At 33.8% G+C, this 19,438-nt stretch overlaps 5 protein-coding genes across 5 annotated transcripts; 3 read left to right on the top strand and 2 right to left on the bottom strand.

The window, feature by feature from the left end:
* Window positions 1-906: 906 nt before the first annotated feature.
* LOC135124114 (Bardet-Biedl syndrome 4 protein) lies at window positions 907-7,026 on the bottom strand. The gene is made up of 11 exons (XM_064048985.1): window positions 6,944-7,026; window positions 6,706-6,875; window positions 5,855-5,967; window positions 5,704-5,798; window positions 5,476-5,638; window positions 3,686-3,839; window positions 3,507-3,629; window positions 2,679-2,850; window positions 2,433-2,629; window positions 2,233-2,383; window positions 907-1,073 (listed from the first exon to the last, which is right to left on the bottom strand). Exons 1-11 carry the CDS (start codon window positions 6,993-6,995, stop codon window positions 1,027-1,029), a joined length of 1,437 nt encoding a protein of 478 aa, XP_063905055.1. The 5' UTR covers window positions 6,996-7,026; the 3' UTR covers window positions 907-1,026.
* Window positions 7,027-7,291: 265 nt separating this feature from the next.
* On the top strand, window positions 7,292-10,661 carry LOC135124572 (activin receptor type-1). Its single transcript, XM_064049746.1, has 8 exons — window positions 7,292-7,404; window positions 7,515-7,754; window positions 7,805-8,074; window positions 8,490-8,838; window positions 8,889-9,111; window positions 9,373-9,560; window positions 9,611-9,836; window positions 9,888-10,661. The coding sequence occupies exons 1-8, from the start codon at window positions 7,344-7,346 to the stop codon at window positions 10,035-10,037; spliced, it is 1,707 nt and encodes a 568-aa protein (XP_063905816.1). The 5' UTR covers window positions 7,292-7,343; the 3' UTR covers window positions 10,038-10,661.
* Window positions 10,662-11,270: 609 nt separating this feature from the next.
* Window positions 11,271-12,530, top strand: LOC135124574 (neuralized-like protein 2). Its single transcript, XM_064049747.1, has 2 exons — window positions 11,271-12,262; window positions 12,313-12,530. The coding sequence occupies exons 1-2, from the start codon at window positions 11,542-11,544 to the stop codon at window positions 12,426-12,428; spliced, it is 837 nt and encodes a 278-aa protein (XP_063905817.1). The 5' UTR covers window positions 11,271-11,541; the 3' UTR covers window positions 12,429-12,530.
* A 319-nt stretch (window positions 12,531-12,849) lies between these two features.
* On the top strand, window positions 12,850-18,731 carry LOC135124576 (ejaculatory bulb-specific protein 3-like). Its single transcript, XM_064049749.1, has 2 exons — window positions 12,850-13,051; window positions 18,445-18,731. The coding sequence occupies exons 1-2, from the start codon at window positions 12,874-12,876 to the stop codon at window positions 18,624-18,626; spliced, it is 360 nt and encodes a 119-aa protein (XP_063905819.1). The 5' UTR covers window positions 12,850-12,873; the 3' UTR covers window positions 18,627-18,731.
* LOC135124575 (ejaculatory bulb-specific protein 3-like) lies at window positions 17,012-17,541 on the bottom strand. Its single transcript, XM_064049748.1, has 2 exons — window positions 17,318-17,541; window positions 17,012-17,260 (listed from the first exon to the last, which is right to left on the bottom strand). Exons 1-2 carry the CDS (start codon window positions 17,505-17,507, stop codon window positions 17,076-17,078), a joined length of 375 nt encoding a protein of 124 aa, XP_063905818.1. The 5' UTR covers window positions 17,508-17,541; the 3' UTR covers window positions 17,012-17,075.
* Window positions 18,732-19,438: the final 707 nt, after the last annotated feature.

Here is a 19,438-nt window from a genome sequence, read left to right as displayed (position 1 = left end):
GGTGTGCATTTTCAGGTAATTTTATCTGTCTGGCCTGTAATTTGGAGCATAGATTACTAAATGGGTGTTTTTCAGTCGAAAACGGAATAATCCAACAGCAATTGATTTCTTGTATTAATTTTAACGATAGAAAGGTAGGCACTGACACGAAGAGTTGTCATTGCTGCCTACCCATCTCCAGCCAAATTTATATGTTCAGTATAAATTTTGCCGTATTTAATCAACAGAAAGAAAATGTTCATGTTTTGCAACATTTTCAAAATGTTTGCAGTTGTTAAACTTTTCAAACTTCTCTAGATTCCGAAAAGTTGCAAGATTTATAATTTTTCTAATTTAACGTTTTGGACACATTTGTTGTTTTCAAGTATTTGAAAGTCCGACGAGTAATTTTTATTGAATTTGATTTTAAGTTTTTTCATTTTTTTTATAGGTGCTTCAACTTGATGAGTTTTAATACATTCACCTTTTTAAATCTGATGTACACCCAAAAATACATAAAATTTTTAAGATTTGTAGAACAATAATCGTTCAATTCTAAAATTTTCAAGTTAATAAAATTTTCGAATTCTTGAAATCAGAAGGATCATCAAAGAAAATATTTTGGGATTTCTTAAGTTTTTCAATTCTGATAAGATGTTTAAGTTGAAAAAAATTAGGAGATAATAATAGTTCTTTCCCATAGACCACACATTTCGCGGAAGTGGTGTTAAGTGACCTGCCAAGATTTTTTAAAATGTGTTTTTTTTTTAGATTGGGTTGGATGAGATTTACCTAAATGGTATTTCCCATACGTTTATGTTATGCGATCTTTTTTAGAATCGCGCCCCCCAAAAATCTGATGACATTTCTAAACATATTGTTAAGTAAACTCGACTCAACAGTGTTTGAAAACAAATGCTCAAGAAATCAACATAATGTTTTATTAAACATCTAAACAATACGTCTTCATGTGCTAACATGAAGAAAATCTACGTAACAAGAAAATACGTACGACAAAACTAAACATTTCTAATTTCATTTAATTCCCTACACTTCGTCGGGTTCAAACTCCCTCGACAAATTACCGGAGGCTACTTCATCCAATCCTGCCATGCAGGGGCGGCTGGTCAGGGGCGGCAGGGTCGGCCACGCCGTACCAGTCATTTTAAAATACTTAGTAAGCGTTGAAATTAGAAAATAAAAAAAGAAATAAAGTTTGAATGTACGTTAGGATAGATCATATATATTAAAAATATATTTTATTATGTTGTAGGTACAAAATAAAGCATTTGTTGCTAATTTTAAATGCTGATAAACACGCTTTGCCGGCGAGATTTCGGCAAGCCGTACCCAGGAATGCATTATGCTCGATGTTTCGACTTCGTAGCAGCTTACGGTTTCATCGTTCTCTTTGTCTAGTACACTGTAGTAGACAAAGACCTGGCGGAACGTATGTTGTGCCAGGTCCGGCGAAATCCTCCTTCGCCGTACCCAGCAACGCGAATTTAGTTTTTAAAACGCTTAATATTTAAGATAGCTAACCAAATTACAAGACAATAACGGCTTCGATGTTCTTCAGTGCATACTATTTTTTTTTAAATAATAATTGTCGATTTAATACATTTTTCTGTGTATGAATAATAAACGAAAAAAATTACATTAAATTATCTAAAATTTTATTTTTCGTACATAACTTAGCTACACCATAAATGCGCTTTTTCTGTATTTTTAGCATCTAAGCGTTTTCAGATATTTCAGAAACGAATTTAAAGTTTTAAATCATTTTAATTTTTCAATTATTCAATTAATTTATTTGACAATTTGTCATATACATTAAAAATAAATAAATGTAAATGAAGATAGTTAACAGTTGGTACTTTTATTATTACTTTTTTTATATTTTTTAACTGCATGTCATTATTTAATTATTATTATTTAATTGTGGATGTCCGGGGTCGGCAAGCCGTATAGCCGCCGGTCGACGCGGAACTCAGTAAAAATAATGTTTTCGGTGGTTCTCAATTAATGATAAAGCAGAACAAGTAGAATTAAGGATTAATAGTATTTGGAATCAAACTGACATTGTCAATTTCCTATAAAAAATTATTTTAACAGGTCGAAACATTTGAGATGTTTTGTACATCCTGGCACGTAAAATGTCAGTGGTTAATGAGTAGCAGCCATACATTACGAAAATATATAACACCAAGGTGTAGACTCAAAATATTTGGCCGACCCGAAATTTTGACCCACCAGCCGCCACTGCTGCCATGTTATCATTTTCGAATCCGTCTCCATTATTGTTTAGTTCTTCGTGCTCCGAACATATCCCGTTTGCTGTTCTGTTTTCGCTTGAAACTGAATCCTCTAATTTAGCAGCTAATTTTTCAGCAAGCGTTGCCACCTAAGAAAAAAAAACACATAATAAGCCCGTCACAGACACACAGCATTACGTCTTTAGCAACGGCTCCATCCTGCTGCGCCACCAGATTAAATTTCTCAATCATTTCCATCGCCTCTTGCTTGCGATCCGAAAGCAGCAAACACAAAACGTTATTGACGATAATCAGCGGATCTTCCGGAGCCAGGGCCTGGGCCTGTCGGAATGCTCTTCCGGCATTTTCGTAATCGTTGAGCTCAAACAAAGCACCTAAGGCAAACAATGCATTTTTGCTTTCAACTTCCCGAAAATCATTTACATCCCAGGCTGGTGAAAGAATGAGGAACGTCGGGTCGGAGATTAACCGCAGCACACAAGAAGTTAAATGCAGATGCCGCTTGATAAGTCGCTAGATGTACGAGACCCAAGTTGAAAAGAACTCTCCAGTTTGTCGGGGATAGCCATAGGGCTCTCTTCAGACAGCTTATGGCCTGTAGTAAACAACGTTGGTTTATGCAAATTGGACCTTTCTGTGTCGTGTAGTTTTTGCAAAGTTTACTGTGAGGGTTTCGTATTAAAATGAGATATTGTGCGCTGGATGATAGAGTGCTGAATTTAATACTTTGTTGAAGAAGGATACAAGAAAAGGTGAAGGATCTTTTATTTTGTCGTGGATTTTTTAAAAATACGTCGTTCAGGAAGTGGAAAATTATTAAACAATTTTAACCGTAACATTTTTGTGTGTGGTGGTTTATATATAAGGATGATGATCATGTTACCATGAAATGAGTTTATGCTTACATTTTTAAAATCAGGTCTTTCTTGAACACGGCTAACAAATCGATTTCTTGAAATTACATTTAGAGCTTTCAAAAGATTTTAATGTCTGCATAAAACTGTCGTTATGAAGCTTATACGATCGTTGGAATATTGTTCGTTATTTTTAATATACCTGTTTTCACGCATCTTTCAACGACAGACAAACATTGAACAAGAAAAATAATTGGTCTAGCTTAATTTGTACAAGAGTTCATGTTTCAGAGCCTCTTAAAACTTTAAAGCTACATGAAAACCCTAATACTAATAACACAACAAACTTTAAACGAGTTTGAAGCCACGTATTTTTTAACTACAAAAAAATACCTACCGCAATATGCTTCTGCTTTGAATGAAAGCACATCCCAATATTATTCCACAAAGCAATCGAATTGGGTTCATAAGAAACAGCCACTTTGTACTTCGTCAAAGCAACATCGTATTCGTCGTGTGACTGTAGACAGCTATCCATTAATATAAAATGAAAAACTGATAACGTTTTATGTTAACCTGAGTGATGCAGCCGATGCCTAGAAGAGCTTTAGAACAAGCTGGGTCCAAAGCGAGAGCGGAACTCAGTTTTTCGAAAGCGTGTTGCGTTTGGCCCATCTTAAGGCACAAAATACCGGCTTCAGTTAACATGTTGACACTATCGGGACAAGATCTGAAACGTATGTGCTTTTTAATTAAAAACTTATTATTTACTGAAAAAACAGGCGAAAGGTTTTTTTCACAGTGCCCTGTGATCTCTTAATTATTAATCGCCAAAGTTAATCAAAATTAAAGCCGGATTAGCTTCTTAATTAAAATGAATTAAACTTTTTGTATTATTTTAAGTTCATTTTAAGTTTCCGAACTGACTACAAGTTTTAAATATGCTTTAATATCCTAGTGAAAACCGTTCCTTTCTGTCTTTTATCGTTCTACAGGTTTAAAGAACAGACGGATATTCAGAATTTACTAACGGCTTCCCTTTAAAGAGGCCGTGAAAAATTGCTCCTGAAACTTTACTAATTAAATCAGAATGTTCGCCGTTAATAGGAGCAACATATAAAGAAAAATAACAAAAAGAAAGATTCGTTTGTACAAAGAGGAATCTCTAGAAATTCATGAAATACGTCATAGGATCGACACATTTTTTCATTTATCGGAAATGTTGGGATGCTAAAAATATGTATCATATAAATTCAAATTCGGGATGGAATATCGGTTCGTGGTAAACTCAAAGGCGTAGCAGGAGGTCAAAACCCTCTGCAATGCCGCCAAAAAATTTGGATTTTAAAGAGCAAATAAAAATCACACAAGTTACAGAAAAGTCTAAGAAAGCGGTATAAAAGTCCGTTCTTTAACCACTCGGTTGTCGGTATACAATATAGCATTACGACAGCAAAAATTCAAAAATTGTCGATGCGTTTCGCCAACCACGTCGGCACTATCTAGACAACACTAAACTGAAGTTTAGATGATGCCAAATTGGTTGGTGAAAAGCGTCGACAAATTGTGATTTTAATATAATTAATATATAGTTCGTTTAAATTTTTTACGCGTCATACATCAAGAGACAAATCTGTAAACTTTTGGCTAACTAATTTCAGATGAGAAGAGACAAGTACTTAACCATCGAGTGGTAAAATAAAATAAAATTTCTAAAAATTACAAACTTATCTAATTTATTTTCAAATGACATTTATGTAACAATAATTTTGAGATGACGTTATTATTTTTACGAACGGGATAAACATAAAAAATGTTTGTTAGTTTTTGGTCAATACATGGACACTTCAAATTTTAAAAATTCTACACATTTCTAGCAAACAGACAGACAGACAAGCAACAACCAAAAAGGTGGTTATGGTTTTACGCTTCCTGTTAATTTTATAAATTAATTTAATTTAAAAATTGCACAAAAATATCTACATTTAAATTTAATAAAGCTTCAAACTCAAAAATTGTGTGAAATTATTTTCGCCGCACTAAAAAATATAGAATCTTAACGAAACTTTTGAAAATGCAAAAACTGGATTTGTAAAAGGACACACAAAGAATTATTTAAGTTGCAAGTATTGTACTATTTATTGTTACTGTTATTTTAAAAATATTTACACCGCTGTCAGATAAACTCCAATTTTAACAACAACATTTATAAAAAAGATTTCTCTATTTTAAGAATAGCTCCTTCTGAGTATTCCATGCTTTTGTGGCGTTTCAAGCTTCACGACTAGGGAAGAGCAAACAAAAATCCCTCTTACAGCTTACCCGCAAACAATGAAAAACAAACACTTATGAAATAAATCACTCACTCTATCGATGCGTTGCATACTGCAACTGCCGTCCGCAAATCTCCTTCAGCGACCAAAATCTTGATATACAAAGAATACGCATTCTCGTGCTTTCCGATCTGAACAGCTTTGTGTGCGTATTCTTTGGCTTTCGGTATTTCTCCCAGTCGCATCAAACACTGTCCTTGGGAAATAAATGGGATAATTAACGAAACAATGTGGCTTCATACGAAATTCTGATCATTTTACCTATGTTGTAATAAATCTGCCAGTCGGGACAGCTCGAAACCTTTTCAGCTTCTAAGTACGCCTCGAGCGATAGCCTGAATCTACGCATTTCGTATCTGAAAGGAAAATGATAGATGTTTTGTATTTGTAGCTAAATATATGCGATACTTACAAGCATTTTCCTACTTCTTTGATATTGTCTGCGTGTTCGGGATTCAGTTTCATACAAATCTGGAACGATTCTAAAGCTTCTTGAATTTTGCCTTCTTCTCGTAGAATCATGCCCTTGCAAGTAAAATGAACATCTCGTGTATAGAATTTCGACGAAGGATAAAAATCTGGGTGAATCGATCGAATTGATGCGACTGAATTTATTCGCACGTGTAGCTAATGACTATGTTAGATTCAAAAATCGAAAATGCTCACTGAGCGAAATAAATGGACACAATGCGTTCTGATATCGCTCAGTGAGCGTGTTTGGTCATGGAACTTAACAACTACATTGATTTTATACAGTATTTATTCGTACGGTCGCAACGAAAATATTGACTTTAGTTTTTTTAAATCAGTTTAATGTATAAAATAAAGTTAACACTTGTTCTCAACCTAACAACATTAATAGAAACTTCACGTAGTCTGAAAATCAATATCTACATATTGTATCTATTATTCAGTTCTAAAATTGGTTCAATAATATTGACAATGTAATTGTGCACAGATCTCTGTTTTCACACAATTTTTACTTTTCCATAGATCCTAACAACAATTAAGATTTTTTTTAATAATAATAGATTTGATAACTTTTTTTAATAAGTGAATTTTTGAATTGCTTAGGAACTTAGAATATGGGATTAATTTATAAATAAATTTCATAATTACGTATAAAGTAATTTTTTGGCATTTAGTATTTTTGATTAAATAAAAGTTATTACGTTTGAATCCCGGTGTGATTATTTTTTTTTCCTTCTTCGTTTTTATTTTCGTTGAAAAAAAAAATCCACTTTACTTATTAATGCTAAATACCTGTTTAAAATAAGCAAATTCGTTCCTTCCTCCGCTCTTTTTAATTTCGCTTTTGATAAGCTCCTTGCACTGCTGGGTTTCACCTCTGACATGTTGCAAGTGTATCAGCCAGTTTAACTTCTCTAATGGATTAGGCTCAGGCCACGACATTTCAGAGGACTTTTGAAGACCTAAAGCCCAAATTGAATCAAATTATGCATACACTTTCGCCTCCATTCCACTTTTAATTATTACTCACTGGAAAAAGCAGAAATTCGCACATTCTCTTTACCGTTTGCTAAACAGCTCATTTAAATGATAATTATGCAGGCAGCGAAAACTGTTGTAATTATGGTTGCCTGGATACGACATACTTCATCAAAAATTCAAAACAAAAAGAAACGGGGAGTTAAATAAGAAAACCAGAAATTTATTTATTAAAAACAAAGATTAAACTACAATTGTTATTATTTATAAAAAAGATTAGTGAATTTTCCATGAATAATGATTTATGGTAGTGCGGTTGGTACCACGTACGCACCGACATCTGTTTTGTGCTGGCATCTGTCAACAGGCTGTCAACCAACAAGTCCCAGTGATGTCAACATAACACACCAAAATTCCCCGTATTTGTTGTTATTTACGGGTTACGGCGTAATATGGCCGCCACAAATTTTGTAAATTGTTTATTAATATTGTTAGTGGTACACATTTGCACAGGTAATTGTTACTAAACAGTCCAAACCAATGCAGTAACCCTTTACAAAACAGCCACCTTGATTTTCAAGCTCGCTTTTTTAATACCAAAACACTGGCATTTGATGCTCTAGGTGAAGTCCTACACAGGCCTCAGCTTAAAGAAGACACCGACGATGACGACGACGAAGTCAGCAACGAACACAGTGGCTTGTCTAAAAACCTGGAGACTTTTCAAAACCAAAATGAGATAACAGATGGACAAGGAATCAAACGATACCAGTGCAGAACTTGTGAGCCCCCTAGTTGTTCAAATCCCATGGTGTGCACCGGTGCTATTCAGTGTTGGAAGTCGCGCGTTCGGGAAAGTTCCGGTGAAAAAACAGTGGCGTTTTTGGGGAAAGATTTTCATTGAAATTTGCAGGTCAAGAGAGTGTGATGAGGGGTTGTACGAAAAACACAGACCAACTTCCATTAATTTGCCAAACTCCGTCCTTTAGTGGGCAACAAAAACGTCAAGCTAGTGGGCAGTTTAAAGTGGATTGTTGTACTGGGGATTTTTGCAATGAAGGGGATTTTCCTGAACTACCTCCGTTATATACAAAAGATGTGGCAGCGCAGTCAGATTCAGTGGATTATGTCTTGAAAATGATAGCGGCTATTTTAGGACCTGTTGTTGTGATAGGAACATTGGGTATGTTTCTTTATTGATATTGCTCAATTTTGTTGTTTACATATTGGTGCAACCTACATGAATTACATCATTCTTTACCACAGAACTAATTTTTTGGCTTAATTTAATAATGGTCACACATTTGAAAAATAATTTTTGTAATAAGGTCAAACAGGGATTTTAGGTGATCTATCAATTTCTTAAGATTTATTCTTTTATTAAAAAGATTTAGTTGAAAGTTAAAAAAGAATGTATTGGTAATATCTTTAACCTCTCGTTGTTCGTAGTTCGCAGATTGAAAATATATTTATTTTGTTCTCATGCTTAAAATAAATTTAATTACTTTTCTAAATTTACCAAAACAAATGATCGAACTTACGCCAAAAATTGCATTTAAGATAATGTATGTTTGGTTTCTTTTTAACTGAATGTTTAGGAGCTGTCATCCTCTACTTGATGCGTCGCATCCACCGCCGAAGACTCTGCAATAAAAGCCGCCTAGACCCCGACACATACTACGCCTCTGACGATTTACTAAGAGCTACAGCAGCCGGAGACAGTACATTAAGAGAATATCTAGAAAACTCTTTAACATCAGGGAGTGGTTCTGGACTTCCATTACTAATTCAAAGGACTATGGCTAAACAAATCTCCTTAGCGGAGTGCATAGGCAAGGGGCGGTACGGCGAAGTGTGGCGGGGTGTGTGGTTTGGGGAAAACGTGGCTGTGAAAATATTTTTCTCAAGAGATGAAGCCAGCTGGAATCGGGAAACTGAAATTTATAGGTAACCAACCACATGAAACAGTCTTTTTAAAATAAACTTATATTTTGTAGTACAATTTTATTACGCCATGAAAACATACTGGGATACATTGGGTCGGATATGACGTCACGTAACTCGTGCACACAGTTGTGGCTTATAACACACTATCATTCTCTGGGAAGTTTGTATGATCATTTAAATCGGACGACTTTAACTCATCAACAAATGTTAAGACTCTGCTTATCCATAGCGAATGGTTTGGTGCATTTACACACCGAGATTTTCGGAACTGAAGTAAGTTTAATGACTTTTTTTTCGGTCACGTTGGAAAATGTTTCAACCAACATCTGCCACTTTTATTATTATATTGCAGTAATTTTGATATCAATGGTACAAATTTTATTTAAATTTCTTGATGTGTTTTTTGTGTTTTTTACTTTGGATACTAGCAAGGATTTGTCTTCATTTTTGACGTGAACATAGAAAAATATTTAGTGCAAGATATGTTTAAAAATTGTTTGGTATTAGCATTGGTTGCGTATAATGTTATTTCAGGGGAAACCAGCGATAGCACATCGCGACATTAAAAGTAAAAATATCCTCGTCAAGAACAACGGTATAGCTTGCATCGCCGATTTCGGATTGGCGGTTACTCATCAGCAAGCTACTGATCAATTAGATATAGGTTCAAACCCCAAAGTGGGAACGAAAAGGTACATGGCGCCAGAAGTACTAGACGAAATGTATGTTTCAACAACTTCCATTTTTTTTTTTTTCAAACGAAAATTTGTAGGATACGAATGGACTACTTCGATTCGTTTCGCCGGGCCGATATTTACGCTTTAGGTCTAGTCCTTTGGGAGGTCTGTCGAAGGACGGTCAGTAATGGCATTGCTGAGGATTACAAACCCCCATTTTATGACGTAGTGCCTAATGATCCCAGTTTTGAAGATATGAAGAAAGTGGTTTGTATAGATCAACAGCGGCCTAGTCTACTTAATAGATGGGCGAGTGATCCAGTAAGAAATTCATATTTTGTTGATTTGTGTAAATTTATTGTTCCCTTGTAGATATTAAGCGTGATGGCCAAATTGATGAGGGAGTGCTGGCATCAGAATCCCAACGTGCGGTTACCAGCGTTACGAATAAAGAAAACGATATTAAAACTGTGTAGTGGTGATAACTTAATTAATTTAGATGATATGGAGGTTTGTGTGTGACAATCTGACTCTATTAGGATGTTAGCATCTTTTTTAATGTTACTCTGTGTGGTTTAAAATTCAAAACCACGTAAATTATTGTTGAACATTTTTATAATATTCTGGAGATATTTATCTTTTTTTTCCGATTGTTTTAGTATTACAGATCGTGTGCCAAATTAATTTTAATTTCGCTAGGACGAAAGGACAGTATTATCCTTTGAAAGTCTAATTTTTTTTTAGAGTCTTACGGTAGTCAAGAGGAAGGTTTTGTATTTGCATGTGTGCCATTTTTATAATTTGTAAAACCCTGATGTGACGCGAATATTTTTTTTAGATATTCGTTCTATTGTTGTAAATATTTCAGATATTTATATATCTTGACATCATATCTGTTAACGAAAACTGCCGGAATTGAATTTGTCAAACTCAAAACTTTAATTGCGGCAGTTTTTTGATGTTACTTTTTAATAAATTATAGCAACAGATTCATATCAATTTGTTTATCACTTTATTGAAAGAAATATCTGAGTGCCGCTCATAATAATCATAATCAATTTTTTATCGTTTACTTTTTTGTATTTGATTTCTTCGTCGTTAGTATTTAATCAGTGTGTCATTCATTTGTACATAGGCCATCAATGTTTCTGTATTTAGAAATAACATAAGCAATATATTTAGTTTTCAAATTCAAGTTTTTTCGTTTACTTCTGATAAGCAAAATGAAACGCATTGCAGTTTCCACACAGTTAAAAACATCGAAAATTTAAATAAATAGTCCCCAATAATAAAATAGTGGAGTAGCGTGATCAACAATTATTGTAGAGCTACCACCCTCACCTATTTGTGTTGCCTTTCTTCCTGTTGTCAAAATTAATATGGTTGACAGTGAGTGTTGTATGGAAGTGGTTCGTTAATGGCAGCACAAAAAAGTCTCATGAAATTATTAATTCTGAGGAGGGCAGAATACATTTTGCTCCAGGGTTCATTCTGGTATTAACGAGGTTATTAACTAAAATTACTCAAACAATATTTTGCATTTGTGTTGACCACGCTGTATTTTAAAAATATCTTGCAACTGGATGGCAATATAGCCACAATTTATCTGATCATTCCACCAACAAAGACAGTTTTTTTTAGGGTTTATATTTTAATATTGTCGGGCGATGGTGATTTCGACGGAGGTGCCATCTATGGTGTCAAAAAAAATGAATGTTGTATTTCGCGCTCTCCAGTTGGTTTACTTTTCTGGTTTCCCTGGTAGATTTTTGACATTTCTCATAAGTGGCAGGTTTGTTTTTGTTGTGATAAAAAAATTTGCAAAAATTGTACAAATATCAACTACAACTGCACTGGATCGCTCATTTCTTAAATTTAGAAAACATTTTTTAATCACAAACTCCACGATAATATATATATATAGTCATGTAAGAAGACCAATGAAGACGCACAATTTTGAGGTTATGTTGTACCTATTCAAAATACTTTGTTGTTAAGCCATCAAATTAACCATTTCCATATTCAAATGACCTCAAATCATAACCATTCTGCTACATCTCGCTCAGATCCCAGCGACAAAGCCCTCAGAACCCATCGGAGCTCAGTCACCAGATTTCACCCATACCATGGCGAAAACATTATTTTAACTGAAGATAACACAGTAGCATATCGTAAAAAAAGTTTTCAGAATGCTCTTACGTTCAGTGAGCGGCCGTTATTACCTGGAGAGATTTTTTTAGTTGAGATTGAAGCAAACGAAAGAGGATGGAGTGGACACATGCGTTTAGGCTTGACACAGCTGAGTCCTTTGATGATCAGCAGGAACGGGGAGATGCCTCAGTACGCACTGCCCGATTTAGTGGAGAGCTACAACAGGGGCACTTCCTGGATCTACGGAATCAGTAAAGCTCACAATAAAGCGTTTGAATGTAAAACGTCTGGGAAGGAGAAGCCGAAAATTTTAGGGGATAATCACTCAATTAGGACTAGGTTTGGGAATGTACCAATGGGGCTGTTGAAACCGACGAGATCTGATACCGAGGATATTTTACCAACGGATGTGGGGAGCAGGATTGGGGTGATGTACTTGCCAACTAATGCTTATGAAGCAGACATGCACTATATAATAAATGGAGAGGATCAAGGGGTTTGCGTTAAACACATTCCATACATGAATGCACCGCTGTATGTGGTTGTTGATGTTTATGGCACTACGAAGAAGGTGCGGATTGTGCAGTTGTATGGAGGTTTGTTGGTTTATTGATTTTGGAATTTGTTATTAATGTTTGGGTTGCAGTTCCTACGTTGCAGGCGGCTTGTCGGGACGCTATTCTTTCCCACATAACGAAAACGGCGGTGTCGGCATTACCTTTACCCAATCTTCTAAAAAAGTATCTTTTGTATCAATTGTAATTTAAGTGGATGAGGAATCTCATAAACGTGCTAACTATCTCTAATTTGGTTTAAGTACTGTTAGTGTGTATTTATTTAGATGAATATATTTTTTTTGCTATACCTTCTAATTTTTATTTCTGAGGTTTCATTTAATTGTGACAGGATTAGCACCAACTATTGCGTAAATCTAAGTAACAACAATCGGGCAAATATTTTGCAACCGTTAATTAAATTAATTTAAAAAATCCGCTGACGTAAGTGTACAGCTTTTCGTCAATTTCAGTCTAAGGATAAGATTAATAATAGATATTTTCTAGATGAGTGCCTGTTTAAATGACCTTTTTTTGTGTTGACATGTACTAATAATCCCCACTTTTCATAAACGTGCGGTATATAAACACAAAATAGAAAATAAATTAACATAGTAAAAAATATTCAGATTTGGTTCAGTTTATTTGTAAACATGAAATTCGTGTATCTGTTTTTGGTACTGTTTGGTGTGGTATTGTGTGAGCAGTACACAACGAAGTTTGACAATATAAATATTGATGAAATTTTGGGCAGCGATAGATTGTTGAATAATTATTTCAACTGTCTTTTGAATAAGGGGCCGTGTTCACCGGATGGAGATGAATTAAAAAGTGAGTACTGTTCATAGTGGTATAGCCCACAATCACGGTTGTAGAATAGATAGGTTGATACACTAGCATACATTTGCATATCCCTGGTCAGCGACGCCAATTGCCGATCGCGTCGCCTGGTTTTTGACGTTTTAGGGACACAGAACTCTATAGGCATCTGTCTATAACCGATGTAATTAATAAAAGAAATCGTACTTATCGACTCCGATCAAATGTCATTTACAAATTTTGCATTGTTCATAAAGCAATGTAAACGAAAATCCCCAAAATAACTAGAATGATTTCCGCTCGACAAGGTAGAGGCGCTAGCTGTATGTGTCCTTTCCATGGATATAGGGATCGAAAAGAAGCGTCGCCATCCCAAGCCATTAGTGTACAAACCTATCTATTCTACAACCGTGCCCACAATATTTTCGGTCGATGTACAAGTAAAAAATCTCGTTAAAGTTTGAATTGAATATTTAACTCTTTTTATTATTGGCTGAACTGTAGCCGGAAACTTCGAAAATAGTAACCAGAGAGTTCTAGTAGTGTATCTTATTGATTGACCGGAACGTTCGTGCGGATGTTAAGACAAAATTCATTTGCCAGGTAATTTGATGATCCTATATTCTAGAACCACTGAGATTTTTCAGCAAAGTAGTTGTCTACGTTATTTTTGACCAAGTCTAAAAAGGCGAAATTCTTATTATTGTTGAGAAAATTTTGTAAGAATAGGAACAAATTAAAATTAAATAATTTTAATTTAACAGATTACGTTTCGTTGTCTTATGGAGCACCCAAACATCATGGTGGTTTTTCTTCAACATCTTCATCATACACTTACAAGTTTATGTAGCACTTTTACCTTTTCAGAAAAAAAAAGATAGATACCCATGACACCCAATTTTTTTTACTTCGCTCCATATTCACACACACTGTACGCAGACTGTACTTAAGTCATGACACTACTTTCATCACTAAACAAGCACGAAAATGTTTTTCACAACCCGCATGCCTACATCTGACTTTTTGCATAGAGTTTCTACTTCCTATGTATGTTTTAAATGCATCTAAATATTTGAAAAAAATGCGTTTTTCGGTTATCCTGATACTACACAGAAATTCCCCTAGAAGAGCTACCAACTACCAGAAAAAGAACTAAACTAAACTAAACATGGTTGCCTATGTTTAACGATCTCCTTTGCCTTTTTTTTTTTTTAATTCAAATTATTCAAATGCGATTTCGCGACGTTGTTTTTTTTCAATGTGAAATTTTAATTCAAATTTGGTCACCACTGGTATGCAATTGTATTGTTGGTTGCCCAACTTGCGCTTCTCCTTCACAGATCACATTTATTTATACATAATTATGCGATCTTGATCTATATTTCCCTTGCGTAGACAGGGTGCTTCTTTTATAGGGTTATTGACAAAGGCATGCGGGTGCAGCAAACCAATGGGATGTGTGCACGAGTGGGGATGATTTAGTGGAGATGGAAGCACCCCTAGAAAACATTTGTACTTCTAGGGGCTATAGTGCGATGGTGACGATAGCGTCTAGGCGGAGGGTAGTGCGCTTAGGAACTATTAATCATTTTTCGAAGAAGCTGGATTTGTAGGACTGTACTTCAGGAGCGTGGAAAGAATTTTAATACATTATTATCTTTTGCTTCTCTTCAGGCAACCACATTTGATTTTAATTCAAAAATTGTTAAATTTTTCTTTCAAACTTAAACAAAATAAACCCCTAGAAGATAAGTAATCATACAGATAGTAGTTACTAATTTCATTGCATTTGTATTATTACACAGAAAGTATATAGGACGGTGTTTAGAATGCTAGTCACCCATTTTGAAAATTTTGAAAATAAATTTTTGACAATTTTTAATTCCCGAGCATAAGCTGAGGAAGTGTTGTAATAGGATCCATTGGACGAATCGCTACTTTCATAATTTCCCGACGTTTCATGTCGAGTTGAAAAAAGGTCTCCCATTTCCGTATGTTTGTTTGCCTGTCTGTGTCGAATTTTTATGGATAGATAATTTCCGAAACGACTGTACCGATTTTTGCCTAATTTCATAAGTATTTTAGGGATATCATGTAGAAGGAAACGCTAACCAAAATTTGTCTAATCACTGCACCAACAATGTGGTGACATCATCTTCAAATATTGCATCCCGGTAGTAAATGTTATACAAATTTTATAAATTTTTTTACACCTGTGGTTTATGAATCCGTCTTGACTTTTTACCCAAGACATCCAGATTTTTGAAAAAAAAAAAAAATCAAAATTGTATAGCAATATTTTACAATTTAACATTAAAACTGCAAAACCGGATGTTCGGAAATCTTTTGCAAATCCTTTACGGTCGTCGTAAGCTTGATAAATTTTTAATCAAAATTTATCTGTTTATTTTTTTATTTATTTTGCAAAATAAATGCTAAAATCTGCAAAATATTGAGTGTATACTTGTGGCATAGTATATACTTGTGGTTTACAGATGCATCCATACCACCTTCATACTACATATAACTATTAATTAATATTATACTACAATAGTAAAGTTCATTTTTTAAGAGCGTGGAAATATTCACTCAACTCAAAATAGGTACACATTTCGCACTTAAAATGACAGTTGTCATCTGTGGTAGGTATTCATATATGTTAAACAATTTGAATCAATCGCAAAAAAAGAAATGTCACATTTTGTTCAAAACATTGTATTCTTAATATGTCACAGTCACATTACTGATAAATTTTCGTTTCAGTCTTGAATTTCACATTTCATTCGAATTGAAAATATGTTTGTGTATATTATGTTACATAATTTTGTACACCCTTAAAAATGAATTGCTTATACAGAGAATGTACAGAGTGATTAAAAAAAATCACTTGAAACACACACGTACCATGCTTCTTTACCTTTACTTTAAAATTACACATATCTTTATTTTGAATTATAGGGCTTATCATGAAAAAATAAAATGAGTATTTTCAAACTGATGGGGATGATGAGTATATAGGTACCTTGTCTGCAGCATGGGTTTGCAGTGTTGCGATCCTCATGAATTAAATTTTTTTACACATTTTCATGTTCGTAAAAATTATACAAACCATATTAAACTGAAAACTTTACAAGCTGATTATTGTGTGTAACAAAAAAAAAATAAATAAATAAATGAAACAAGACTGTAGACAAGTTTCATATTCTATTTTTCATTGTCGGTGTCAGTATAGGCCACGAGTAGGCGTAAGCGTAAAAAGACGATAGGACATAATTTTGAATATATTTTTTTGTTTTTTGACTGTAACATTTATGAACATTTTACTGTCCATCTTTAAAAAGTTGCCTTTCTTGGACGACGTTTTTCTGTTCATGACATTTTTTTTCGTCGTAAAATAAACTGATTTTAATTAAACAAATAAAACTTTGTATAAAAATAAAAATGTGGAATAGATAACACATAGGTACTTGCTTTAGCATGAAAAGTTTAAAACTTCACACATGTGAGACTACAAAAACTATACGTTATCCTAATTGTAATATAATTTCAAAATAAAATAAAATTTTCAAGGTAGATTTGTTCTGCGGTTGACGATAAATGACGCACGTTATATTTTTTCCAAACTTGCTAGACGTGTGCATGCTTTTATTTTTTATTATATAATTTACACATTTTCTGGTTTGAGATTTCGGTGTTAAATTTGCATCTACCACAAGACCGCTTATTAAATATGCGTCCTTAACCCCATTCTCCGGCATTGGCAATGAACACAACTCTTGTTGTTTACCAGTAAATCTCGAACTTTTTCGTAACATTAAAATACAAATAATGACGAACACCGTCTTCTCCCCAGTAATGAGATACGCAACACCGAACACAATTACTAATATACCTGCATAATTAACTCAATTACTTCGCAAACCCGTTTTACATTGACTTTAATGATTCAAGGTAATAAAAAAAGCTCCAAAATTCCAAAAACAACAACTTTATTAACTTATTACGATCACATACAATAACGTTGTTTTTTTCCATTCTACAACTTCTTCAGTTCATTCTCGTGCTCTTTAACATAAATGTGATCGGGATCATACTTGGCCTCGAGCTGGTCCCACCACGGTCTCTTGTTCTTGTACAAATGCTGGATGACGACCCTCGCACCTTCCTTCTGTTTGTCGCTACATTTCGAGCATTTGGTTTTCAGGGCATCGGGAAGATCTTCTATTGAAAGAAATTACATATCAGTAAAATTTGCAAACTCGGTTTGGGGAAACTTACTTTTGAGTTCTTCGCCGTCGGGGGTACAGGGTTTCTTGTCCAAAAGGCACTGTACGTAATTTTCAGTAAGTCTGTCGCTTCGCAGAATTTCTTGCAAGTCGATACTGTCGTATTTTACGGTATATTTTTCGGAAGGACGTGCCAAAGCAAGACCTACGGTGGTCAAAAATAAAACGACGAATATCTTCATCTTTTGCTGTTGTTGATAGAACTGGGATCTCAGTACACTGTATAGTATTTATATGGAGTTGTGAGGACAGTTTTTTATTCATATTTTGTGAGTGGGGCGAGTACGTGGAATTGTTTGAACGTCAGAGAAAAATATTCATGTCAATAACATTTTTCTCTTAATTTGTCTAAAGAAAACATTCATCGATTTGAACGCTGTGTCATTTTATTACTAAATGACGAATTATTTAATTTTGTTTATTTAAACTGTATATTCTGTTTCTGCACAAATATGTATATATTTTTTAATTGCTGTGTAAACAATATTACATTATACCTATGTAGCTTTTTTTTATATTTCCAGTAGATAAATATAATTAATGATTCTAAAATTAAATGTTAGACGTTTTAAAATGTTTAACATCGAAATCGAGTTTTATTAAAAAAACTGAAACAAAAAAAATGGATCAAATGCATTTTCTGGCGCACGTTTCTTTTTAATGTTGAGTAATAAAAAATCCTTCTTTTGGTTTTTGGTTTGTAAATATGTTTTCCCCAATTTGGACAAAAATAATATCATCATCGCTTTTATTATTCGCGGTTGGTCATATAAAAAATGTTCGTTTAATGTAAGTTAGATACAATTTTAAATTTCTTTTTGAAGCAAAAATAAATAAATTTTCTTTTCTAACCGCACTGAAGTTAGCTTCAGATTTGTACTTGGATTCCGTTTTTCGAAGGTTTTTTTTGATATGTATGAATTATGATTTTAAAGTATTTGTTTCATTAATAATAATAATGTCAATTGTGAAACTTTTATTATGTACTTGGTCCAGCGCAAACTGACCTCAATTTGACTCAGCAAAACACGAATCCAAATTTTTAGCGACAAAAATACTTTGTTCAAAATGATTTTTTGTTTTCATTAATTATCATTAACCATTAATTTATTATTTCAGAAGTCCTTCCAGACGCGATCCAAACCAACTGTGCCAAATGCAGCGACAAGCAGAAGGAATCTGTCAAAAAAATTATCAAATTCTTAGTAGAGAAAAAACCCGACATGTGGAAAGATTTAACAGGGAAGTACGACCCTGAAGGAATATACTTTGAAAAATATAAAAGCGAACTTGGTTTGTAAACTGGTTTTAATGGTCATGAACGCATAATCATGTGCAAAATTATACATATGTATTATTAAAATTTACTTGTTACTTGGAATAAACTTTTTTTTTAATGAGCAAAATATGGTTTTTATACAAAGGTTGCAGCCTTACAGGTCAAAACAATTTTTCCGTGAGTGTTATATCTGTGACACATCTAAAGGTTAAAAACACAAGTAGGTACACAAAAAAAACAAACACGAGCTAAAGAACGTGTAACGTCAGAAGTTCTATAATGGAAGTTTTTTTGCGGTTAATTGCATAATTTATAACATATGCAATTTGAATAGAAGTCGAACTATTAACAAAGTCGCAAAGTTCGTACAAATGTTAATATCAACATTTTTTTCTTTTAGAGATAGAGCGAAAAAATATGTCTGATGTAGAAGTGGTTATCCTCCATGTAAAACTGTGTCGCTAATTCATTCTAACGTTAATTTATTGTAGTGCACTGGATGATAGCATCAGGTTTTACCTTGGTGAACATACTTTTTTATGAAAATGGAAATAAAAAATTGAATTAAACAAGGATCGTGAAATTAACTTTATGAATACTGGAATGAATGGCAGAAAAACGTTACTACATACTGATAAAAACTAATATATGCTAATTAAACTTAAATGCTGACAGTTCTGCGATGATACCAGTTTAGCGCTGACGCGTTCATTAAAATTACTGTCGTCAATTTGAGGACTTCTCTATAATTTGTACGCCATTAATAAATAGGTGATGTAAAAACACGTACTAATTAATCAAACAATTTTTATATTTAACATTTCTGTTACTTAA

Source organism: Zophobas morio, unplaced genomic scaffold (assembly GCF_036711695.1).
Source record: "Zophobas morio isolate AGI-343-1 ecotype UQ-CSIRO unplaced genomic scaffold, CSIRO_AGI_Zmor_V1 ptg000007l, whole genome shotgun sequence".
NCBI lineage: Eukaryota > Metazoa > Arthropoda > Insecta > Coleoptera > Tenebrionidae > Zophobas > Zophobas morio.
Note: the sequence above shows the minus strand (reverse complement) of the source record. Positions and strands in the feature narration are given on the sequence as shown.